An 11,205-nucleotide genomic window follows, 5' to 3' on the forward strand; every position below is an offset into this window, starting at 1 on the left:
ACAAACGACAGCGTTGTCCACGTCTTGTGTCTGTTCACTACACAACCATCACCCTCCACCTTGACTAACAGGGGTTCTTTGCCAATGTCTTCTAAAGTAAGCCCTTTAGAGGCAGCACATTCCTGTACTGCTACCTTCAACTCTTCTTCAAAATACACCTGAGCACCAGCGGACTGCCCAGGCGTCCTGCAAATTCTAACGAGCCCGTCGAGTTTCCTCCTGTACGAGTTTATATTCTTGAGTGTTGGCAAGTTTGGAAGTTCGGCTGAAAGCTGCTCCCAGAAAACATTGCTAACGTAATAATTACATAAGAGCGTCGCAACGCTGCGTACACACCGTTGGTCAGAAGAACTGAGGGTATCATACTTCGGCACGCAGCCACCAGAAAAGCCACGTTTAACGTTTCGTTTCACGTGGATCTGTCCATTATCACGAACTGTGATGTTGTGAACGAGGCCTCTGAGATCACCGACGAGAAATTGACAAAAGTTAAGACCATAGGTCTCAAGCACGCTCTCTAAAGCTTCCGTTATAGAACTTCCTGCAGCGCGGGTTTTTCTTAGATCGGTCTTCCAACACCCTTCAGTCACCAGTTTTCCTTTGTTGAGAGACATGGGTGACGGACTATAGTTTGCAGTTTTCTCTAACTGTGCACACTTCTCTTCAAAAGATGTGATTTTTTTGTCTGAGTGCCTCTATAGTTTTGCGTTGACGCAGCCTCGACACGACTTAACTCTTCTTCCAAAGCACTGATGATAATGTCCTTTACACTGCGCCCTGCTGATGCGCAGCTTATATTAATCCGCACTGTTCTCTGAATTTTTAAAAAGTTCTGCTTTGCGCGACCTGCGAGACCCTTGTAACGCCACTCAGCACATCGGCACAAAACTTCAAAGCGACTCTCTAAATAGTTGTTGTCAACCGGAATGACAGATCAAACTGGTAAATAGCGCTTAACAAGATCCGAGTATGGCCTCTGCGGAAACTCATTTTCGTGGCGAAGTTTGATGGCGATTTCATTAGTTAATGTTAAGGGGACGCCTGAACTCTCAATGCTAGCAGCAATAAGTGCTCCAACACTTTCGAAAGCCACGCCAAAGGCTAATAAAAAAGATACAAAGCAGAAAAATATACTATCAAGCAACTCTGCTGTTAAACCAGATATTATACAACAAGAGGTTAAGTTTCACAAACAAGTTTTTTGCAAGGTTGAAAATCACTTTTGGTCAAGAACTATTTGAAGCAAGTGTCAAGTGGAACTCGTTGTAAAAATTGTTGGCGCAATAGAAAATTCAACGAGCAAGTATAGAGTACACAGAAACAAAAAAACACGATGTAATTCAGGGCAGCAAGGCTGGAAACATTTCCGAAGTTTAAGCTTAGGATGCTGCCACTTTAGTTACGAAAAACATTTGCAAGCTTTCCACGGGGAAGCCGCAGGGAAAACGCTTGCACGCTTTTTGCCGCGTTAGTGATGCTTTTACCCGAACTGGGAAGTCAACAGCGACATTTTCAAGTTTCGTTCGGCGAATATGCCAGTTAAGGGGGAGATTCAATTTAGAAAAGTCCGACTCATAACATAGAATCCAACCTTTTTCGAGGCGTTTTCCTTTGCCGTTGAGTATCCAGCGAAATATGTCGAGGTCTACGTTCACTTTGACAAGTCCGCTGGAGTGATGGCAGTTGGAAAGTTTCTTCTGCACTGTGTAAAGGACCTCCTCAGAAGTAGCTTCCAGTCGCCGTGGCAATGGCTTGCTTGGGTGCTTGATTTCCTGCAGGCAGGCTTCATTCAGGTGCCTTTTAGGTTCCAAGGTGCAGTGCCATTTGGAGTAGCCTTTCCATTTGATGAGGTACCCCTTGCTCTGAAATAAAAATTGGAAAGCCATGATGACGGTGCCATAAGCAACAAAACACATACGTGCAAAAGTCAGCGAATAAGCTTCATACATACGCGCCCAAAAAAAGCCAAAAGCACTATTGAAAAAGCTACCTGTGAAATTTCCTACCACAAACTATGAATGTTAACTGATGCCATCGAAACTGTAACAAAAAGGGCTTGGCTGTGACGTTATGTCGCATATGTTTGCTCACTGCTTAGCAGTACACAAAGATATATGCCAAGAAGAAAATGATTTTGTACAACGGGGTGCTAGCGTGAAAATCACTTGCTCGAAAATTGCGATCTTTCAAGAAAAGTTTTTTACTCCACAACAAAGGACAGATTTTTGTTATTCTGTCATGCCTTTTGTGCAGAAAACGGTGCTGAAACATGTGCCTTTTTTTCGCTCATTCAACAAAATTTTATGGATGACAGCACACTCTGAGAAAATTCTGTAACATAAAAGGTAGGCATACCTTTGTTTGTCAAATAGTGAATGTAAATTATATTATTTTGTACTAGTTTCAGCATTAAGGTTGTCGCCTTTAGTTCTTGTGTGCAACCAATCTGCTATATGGTGAGGATAGGTTTGCTTAGTTTTCATTCGCTAACCTTAGCGACAACATTTTAATGTAAACGCCACAGGGTTAGTCTAATTAGGTATACCATTTTCTGTTGTTTTCCTTCAAGTGTAAACGATGCAGAAGTTCACGCGAGAAGAATTAGGGAAATATCTGTATTAAACAATTATGAACGTCATAGTCAAGCACGTAGATTCAGTTTGAAAACTTGAGTGAATATAGATATAGTTGTATGTTTAATACTTAAGAAATACTTTAGATATAAATTCTTTAGAAATAATGAGAATGTGATTCTCTGTTAACGCTCCACTAGTCAAAAATTTCAGACTACGTGCATCGTTTGTTAAAGACTAAAAAAAGTTAAAGTGCCCTGCGCAACTTTGAATCGGCCCCTACTGCTGCAACACTTTGTTTATTTAGTGTTCATGGTAAGATTTTGTTATTGACATGCTAAAATTAGGCTGCGCAGTTCCAGCCACCACTGGTATGATCTAATCTTAGACTACAATCAAACTTTACTGGTTCCCAAAGCCAAACTGGAACGGGACACAATACTATTCTCTCGCAATGATACGAAAAAGAGATTCGTTTTCTTTTTAGAGTTAACAAATTTTACGCTTACAATAGCACATTGAATGTTTAAGAAAGCAAAAATAACACTGTAGAGTATACACGCACCATAATCAGAGCATGCACACAAAGCTCCCGGTACCTCAAAGAAAAAGACGTATATGTATTGTAGCTTACCACGACGATAGTTATAGCGCGAGAACAAATTGACAACACAGAGACAAGAAGGACATGAAAGACACCGTTTTGGCGATGACTCTCTCAACACGATGGAACATCAGAACGCTTGCAGAAACAGCACGGCGGACTTGGAGAAGTTGCCAGCCAGATGCAGTGGATGAGGCTGCAGCAGTGGTCAATGGTGCCAGGACGCGTGGTATTTAAAATGGTCAGGAGGTGCTGAGGGCAAGGGGGATTCGTATGCAGTACCTTGTGAAGAATATTTGTAGCAAGACACTCTCTTATGCGCTGCGGCGTGCTTCCTACCGGGCAGTAGAAATTAGGTGCCTTCTTCCTTTTTTAACCACTACTACTTTCAAAGTTTTAGAAGACTGAAAACTTGTTTTACTCATTCCATATGTATACGCGCACCAGGCGCCCAGGAAAGTCAGTTTGTATCTTTTTGAGAACTTTCGCATTTTTGAAAAGGTTATTCAGCTTGTGTGAGCAATTGTCTGTTTAAAGCCTCATGTTTTGCCATGATGTACAACCCTTAAGCAAGGCTCATTCGTTTCAATCATCCTTCTCACTGCGTTGTTGCAAACAGACCTTTTTCCTTCCACCTCCGCAACTGTAGAGTACAAGCAAGTTGTCAAAATGCGCTGCAGCAACTCAGTGGCAATTACGTCCAGGAGCATTCCTTTAATGATTTCTAGTTTTTCATTCCTAGAACGCTCTGAATTTGGCAGTTCGTGAAATATATACAGTTGTGTTTGGGGCACGCGAAGGATGGCCAGCCGGTAGACGGCGCCCGACGAAAAGGGAAAAGGGGAAGCGCTTTACTGTTTGAAGCGAGATCGGGTTGCCTTAGAACGCGTAGTTATAAAGCAAGATTCAGTAAAGAAGAAGAACAATGCACATGCTGCGGGAAAGATAAGGAAACGGCGGAGCATGTTCTGATTGAATGTGGAGATATCCACCCAGGTGTACGTTTGGCCACGAGCCTAGAGGAAGCCTTGGGTTTTAGGGACAACAATGGAAAGCTGAACACACCCGCGATTGAAATAAGTAAGAGACGGTTAGAGTATTGGTGGCAGAAAATTAGAGAGAACGGACAAAAATAAATATTGGAAAAATAAAATATGGACAGTGTGCCGTAAATGGCAGAGAACTTAAGCTGAAAATTTACCTTTTTTGTCCATTAAGATAGAATTTATCGAAGTAGAGGCATTAGGCCAACATAAAAAAAGAAAAAAGGTTTTTTTTTTTTTGTCGAGCCTGGTGGCATACTTGTCACCACCCCGTTATAAAGGGGACGCTCATAGCATCCATCCATCCAGTTAATGAAAAGAGGCTGCCCAGACGCGGACTAAGCCATTCTTCTCGGAATGCGTCTTTGTCGTCAAACCCCGTGAGCCTTTGTTCACCGCACTTTGTGCTGGGAAGACATCCGCATGTCAGTAGCGCTCTCACGGTGAGCCAGACTGAAAAATAAGTGGTCGCTGTCGCAACGCTGCTCCCGACAAAATAACGTGGCGCCATGATGTAACAATACGGGTGGATATACGGCAGAATCGTGCCTACTAACGCGAGACAGTCGACCGGCCGTCTACGCAGGCTCGTTTATTTTATTTATTTATTTAGGAATACTGCAGGCCTTAATAGGCCCAGGCAGGAGGGGAAAAGTACGAACAAAAGTACAAAGTCTGCAAATATCAAGAATATATACAAGTAGGATCTATACAAAGCAACAACAAAGTGAATCTACTAACAAGTAAATGAGCACTAAAAGAAATGTGAACCAAAGAAAAATAATATACAATATGAGAAGATAAACAATACAGAACTATCTAATCAATGTACAAAGGAGTTAGTAAAATACTGGATCACTGTATTGAAAGAGGAAGGGCTAGATCTAAGATGAAATGGATGCGATAGAGTCGGTGTTGCTGAGTGTACTAAGAGGTAGGCTGTTCCAGTCGGCTACTGTTCGAGGAAAAAAGGAATACTTAAAGATGATGGTTCTGGTATTGTAAGGCGTTAATGTGGCAGAGTGGCGATGTCTTGTTCGGCGAGCAGTGAGAGGCTTTATGTAAGGTTCAGGAGAAAGAGACAATTTATTTTTATACAGTAAGAATAGAAATTTAAGCCTGTGAATTTTTCTTCTTAGTTGCAAGGACTGAATGTTGTGTTGGGCCATTAGGTCACTTGGAGAGTCACTGGTGCGATATTTGGAGAAGATGAATCTTACTGCTTTACGTTGGATCCTTTCTAGCGCATCGATGTTAGTTTTAGTGTAAGGATCCCATACGATAGCTGCATATTCAAGCTTAGGACGGACAAGAGAGGTATAAGCGGTTAGACGGGTCTCGGGAGGAGCATGTTTTAATTTGTGTCTGAGGTAGCAGAGTTTTTTGAAGGCTGAGTCGCAAAGGTGAGAGATGTGGGAGTTCCAACTGAGATTATTAGTTATGATGACACCCAGGTACTTATATTCATCAACCTCTGTAAGAGGCATGGATGCAAGATTATACGTAAACGAAAGTTTATTAATTTTTTTGGTGATTTTCATAAATACTGTTTTATCAATATTAAGCTGCATGTCCCAGCGTTCGCACCATGTTAAAATTTTTTGAAGGTTAGAGTTTAGGGTGATTTGGTCTTGCTGGCAGGTAATTTCATTAAAGAGTAAGCAGTCATCAGCGAATAATTTTATCTGTACAGGTTCAGTAATAGAGTCAACTATGTCATTAATGTATATATTAAACAATAAAGGTCCAAGAACACTTCCTTGGGGAACTCCAGAAGTAACAGCAAGGTCACTCGAACAGCAATTATCAATTGCAACAAATTGCCTACGGTTAGTGAGGTAAGCAGAAATCCAATTTACTAGGTATGAGGGAACGTCCAGATGAACAAGTTTTTCGATTAGTTTCGCGTGTGACACGAGATCAAACGCCTTCCTAAAATCCAGAAATATGATGTCAGTTTGTCCTGATTTGTCGACAACGCTAGCGAGACTGTGAATTACAGTAGTTAATTGGGTTACAGTGGAGAGGCCCTTCCTAAATCCATGCTGCATAGGAGTTAAAATAGCTCGATCATCAAGAAACCTAGTGATTTCGTTAGCAATAATGTGTTCTAAAAGTTTACAACAAGAGGAGGTTAGTGATATGGGGCGGTAGTTTTGAACTAATGATGGATCGCCTTTCTTTAGGATAGGAATGACACGAGCAGATAGCCAGTCGTTCGGAAGCACTGCTGAAGATAGTGATGCACGAAAGATGATAACAAGAAAACGCGATAGCATTTCGGCGTATCTGTGAAGAAACACGTTTGGTAAGTTGTCAGGCCCGGGTGATGATTTTGTTTTTATATTCAACAGCATAGAAAAGACGCCAGGCAAAGAAACAAAACTAAAGTCATCCTTCACCAATGTGTGATTCAGGCAACGGGGAACAGGCGAGTTTGAAAATATACTATTAAAATAAGCATTGAAGTGAACAGCGATCTCTTGTTTAGCGACGACAGGATTGCCCTCGTGCATAATATGGTCAACTGGTTTACTTTTTTTGCTGAGAAAGCTCCAAAACTTACTGGGAGCAGTTCGGATGAAGTTAGGCAGGGTAAATTGAAAGTAACGAAGTTTAGCTGCCCTAACAGCCTCGTTTAATTTAGCTTGGCATGGTACGATTTCGTCACGAGAAATACCCCGTCGTCTCAGACGTTTGACTTTTCTCTTCGCATGCACTATCTCACGCATCATCCAGGGAGTAGGTTTGGATGTTTTTTTAGTTCTGCTTGGAATAAAGTTGTCGATACAGTGCATACAAATATTCTTAAATTCGTCCCAAAGTTTAGCAGCGTCATGTCCCCCAAAAGCACTCAGACTATCATCAAGGTAATCTAGTACGCTCTCATCATTGGCACGTGAATAATCCTTTACAGAAACAGTTTTACAACTAGTAGACTTGGGAAGATCGATGGTACAGGAAAAAGCCACAAGTTCGTGATCAGAAATGCCTTGTTCAACAGAAACAGAAAACTCTTGAAAAGTCTGGCTAATAAATATGAGGTCAAGTATTGAAGCAGAAGCAGCGCTAATTCGTGTAGGCTCAGTAACCACTTGCTGTAAGTTATGCATCAAAATAATGTCGCGCAAATGTTCATTGTTTACGCTCACATCAGCGCTATATGTACCGCGAATCCAGTCAATGCCCGGTAGATTGAAATCACCTATTAAAAAAATTTTATTGTGTACAAAAGATGCCATGTGTTCATGCAGATCTTGAAGAAATAGCGGAGGGGAATCAGGGGCTCGATAAACAGCAAATAATAGAAAAGATGTATTACGGCATAAAATTTTTAAAGAAAGCGTTTCAAGATTAGCAGTCTGACGTAGGAGAACTGCGGTGATATCTTGCCTCACCAAGACAGCAACACCACCACCCCTTGTATGCCTATCGCGACGGAAAGCATGGTAATCAGAGGGAAAAACGTCCGTATCATCTATTTCGTCATGCAACCAAGTTTCCGTGATGACGACCACGTGTGGGTTATGCCCAAGAATAACCGCTTCAAGCTTATCAGTTTTATTAAGAACACTTCGTGCATTAATGTTCAAAATTCGGAAATCACGAGGTGGAGGAAGTCAGTCCTTTTTTGAAGTGCTACGATAGTTATGAATTTCAACCCTGGTGTTGGTGGGATCGCTCCATATAAAGTAATCGTTATCGACTCGCAGTTTCTCGTCTATCAAAGCTACTTTCTTGCCATCTTTTTTTCTGCTTTCGCACTGTCCCATAGCAATTTACGTTTTCTGAGTGTTTCACGCGAGTAATCGTTTTGTACGGAAAAGCTTGTCCCTTTTAGCTTGTAGGCGTTTTTTAGAACATCACGTTTTTCATTAAAGTTTTGAAAAAAAAATGATAACTGGTCTTTGTTTACCCGGCTTCCCTAGACGATGGATTCTTCCAATCGAACTACAATTTACATTTAATTTCTCGGAAAATATATCGGTAACAACTTTTTGCTTAAGCTCAGTTTCCGTTTCACCGGCTTCCTCTTGAAGACCGAAGATCAACAGATTAGAACGCCTACTCCTGTCCACAATTTTGGATTCTAGAGATTTTACGGTCCGTTCAAGATCATCTACACGAGCAGCACGTTTTTCTAATTCAGTGAACCGACGGCCCCAATCAGCGAAAATCTTTTCCATGTTATTTTGCTGTGTTCTAAGAGCCGCCACATCTTTAACCAATTTGGTTTGTCCTACCAGTAGTTCTTGCAGCATTTTTTCTATGTCGGGACCTGGATTTGTCTCAACATCACCGCACAATAGAAGCAAGCATGCACAGTACATTTCGTAAGCGATACTAGCACAACGCCGTGGGCACGGCAAGACCAAAAGGCAGCGGTAATCGCTCTTGAACGAAGCAGAGTAATAACTAACCTGCATTAAGCAGAGAAATGGCTTGTGAGGCCACATGCCCGCAGCTGGTCCGCCGTGCCCACTGAAGGTGTGCAGTTTCAGTCGTCCTTTTATAGAGTTGTCGACCGATGTCACATGACGTGCAGGTGGCGCTGGGGTTGACGTGGGTGTGACCAAGGCTGGCATGAGAAGAAAGGTTCCTTGATAAGCCTCCGTCGGTGATCCCGTGTTAAGAAACCACGTGGAAGGAACAGGCACGTTTTGACAGCTTGTAGATCCGGTAGAACAGAAGTTTGGATGATACGTCGCTCCGGTCAAACCAAAAACGAGCACCTGCATTAAGCAGAGAAATGGCTTGTGAGGCCACATGCCCGCAGCTGGTCCGCCGTGCCCACTGAAGGTGTGCAGTTTCAGTCGTCCTTTTATAGAGTTGTCGACCGATGTCACATGACGTGCAGGTGGCGCTGGGGTTGACGTGGGTGTGACCAAGGCTGGCATGAGAAGAAAGGTTCCTTGATAAGCCTCCGTCGGTGATCCCGTGTTAAGAAACCACGTGGAAGGAACAGGCACGTTTTGACAGCTTGTAGATCCGGTAGAACAGGAGTTTGGATGATACGTCGCTCCGGTCAAACCAAAAACGAGCACCTGCATTAAGCAGAGAAATGGCTTGTGAGGCCACATGCCCGCAGCTGGTCCGCCGTGCCCACCTGTTCTTGTTAATTTTTCCTCGTGATATCCACCACCGGGTTAATGGCTAATCCATCTTGCGGTGCGTTTGAGCCAATTGTAAAGGGTCAAGCAAGTAAGCAAGAAAGTCCCGTCTGCACAAATTGCTTCCAACGAATTATATAGTTTGAGGTCTCAGAGCACCGACATTTCAGCCTATTTCTAGATGTTATGGAGGGAGCTTCCTTAACGCCTGCAATATCGCCTGGCAGAAGCATAGACTCCGCACCAGGTGTCAAACTTAAATTGTGCAACGAGTGGGTGCTTTGAAGAGCCGTGCATTATAAAGTTCTTAGACCTGCTTATTTATCATCTGCTGCTAATGCATAAGCAAAGATGATGCCAATGCATCATCTACATAGGTTCGTGTGTTGCCTTTCAAACGCGTAGTGACTTCATCACTATTTCGTCAAATGAAGAATAATGGTCTGCACTTAACTGTACTTGCAGCGTACATTCTAGGAAAATTTGAAACGCCAATGTTACAAACAAGGTCGTTCGTTTTCTCACGGCATGGTTGAGACATGCACTTAGCAATTGAGAAGGTGATGTGCATAGAGCATGATTACGCTACCACGTTCTACCCTCAGAAGCGGAGCTCAATTAGCGTCCTCGAAGATTTACCTTTTCCTTTCTAGGAGCACACCACACCGTGTTTTCGGCCATTTTCTCCGAACAAACAAATTTTTGTGTCAATGAAAGAACTTTCCCATGGTCTGCAGCGTTGTGTCTTTTCGGCATTTCTATTTTTCAGCATGAAGATTTTATTCATTGAAATTTAGGATGTTCCTACAATCGGCCTTTCCTTAATTCGGCCTCTCAATACTTGGCGTTTTATACCACGCCGTGTTTTCATTCATTTTCCTGCGAAATGATAAAACTTTGAGTCAATGAAAGAACTTTCACGTAGTCTCCAGCGTTATGTTTTCTCGCCATTACTATTTTTCAGCATGAAGATTTTAGGCATTAAAATGTAGGGTGTTCCCACAATCGTCCTTTTTTATTTTGGCCTCTCAATTTTCGGCTTTTTATAGCCCTTCAAAACAGGGAAATTGAAAATGACGAATTATCTAAAGGCTAAAACTTAAAACACGAAAAATATAAAAAGTACTATTGAGAAAAAACTGAAATTTGAAAGGCTGAAAAAGCAAATTGCGAAACATTTAAATGCCGAAACGACAAAATGCCCCATAACTTAGCTATAGTCGAACATAAAGTATTTTGCTAGAATAAAGGTCCCGTCGGCTTTGTGCAATGTTTATACGCTTTGCACCTTTTTTTCCAACAGCCATTTTCTCTTTGAAAGTGTTTCAAACCCTCAAAAAGAAAAAAAATGCATAACTGCATATGTCATGGAAAAGATGAGCGATTCCTTGCATAGACGTACGTCACTTAAAGTGCAATGTTGGGCACCACATGACAGACACAAAGTTTGTGACGTCACATGTTAATGCTATCATTATGTCTCCAAATTTCTCCTATTGACGTAACCAAATAAAAAGGAGTGTTTGGGCGAGCTGGCATTTCCTCACCGACAAATTCATACAGCGCGAGAGTAAACACGAAGGACAGCGCTTGCCTATGTCAGGTCTTTTTTCGTACATTCACGTTTATTTCATTGCTGCCAAAGTTTTCTTGTTATTGACAGACAGAGACCAAGAAAATTCTCGCTGCGTCATTATCATATTGACGCAGGTTGAACGCGCTGTGATTATGCTACTTTTACGTCAAAGGTGCCATGTTGGTGAATGAGTATGTTAGGAAGCAATGACTATGACGTCGCGTGCATGCAATCTATATTGCAATTCATAGAAACATGTTTGAAAATTTGAAACGCCAATATTGTACTGGTTGCCTAT

The 11,205-nt window shown here is 42.0% G+C and overlaps 1 protein-coding gene across 1 annotated transcript; it reads right to left on the reverse strand.

The window, feature by feature from the left end:
* Positions 1-780: 780 nt before the first annotated feature.
* On the reverse strand, positions 781-9,213 carry LOC142803923 (uncharacterized). Its single transcript, XM_075890245.1, has 2 exons — positions 8,642-9,213; positions 781-1,862 (listed from the first exon to the last, which is right to left on the reverse strand). Exons 1-2 carry the CDS (start codon positions 9,116-9,118, stop codon positions 1,380-1,382), a joined length of 960 nt encoding a protein of 319 aa, XP_075746360.1. The 5' UTR covers positions 9,119-9,213; the 3' UTR covers positions 781-1,379.
* Between the last annotated feature and the right edge of the window lie 1,992 nt (positions 9,214-11,205).

The sequence above is a fragment of the Rhipicephalus microplus genome, chromosome 1 (assembly GCF_043290135.1).
Source record: "Rhipicephalus microplus isolate Deutch F79 chromosome 1, USDA_Rmic, whole genome shotgun sequence".
NCBI classification, from domain to species: domain Eukaryota; kingdom Metazoa; phylum Arthropoda; class Arachnida; order Ixodida; family Ixodidae; genus Rhipicephalus; species Rhipicephalus microplus.

Excerpts from the sequence above, each read along its gene's own strand:
- LOC142803923 (XM_075890245.1), bottom strand. The coding sequence starts at position 9,118 with ATGCCAGCCTTGGTCACACCCACGTCAACCCCAGCGCCACCTGCACGT. Across the intron at positions 1,863-8,641 it reads CATTTCTCTGCTTAATGCAG|AGCAAGGGGTACCTCATCAA; the intron begins GTTAGTTATTAC and ends TTTTTATTTCAG.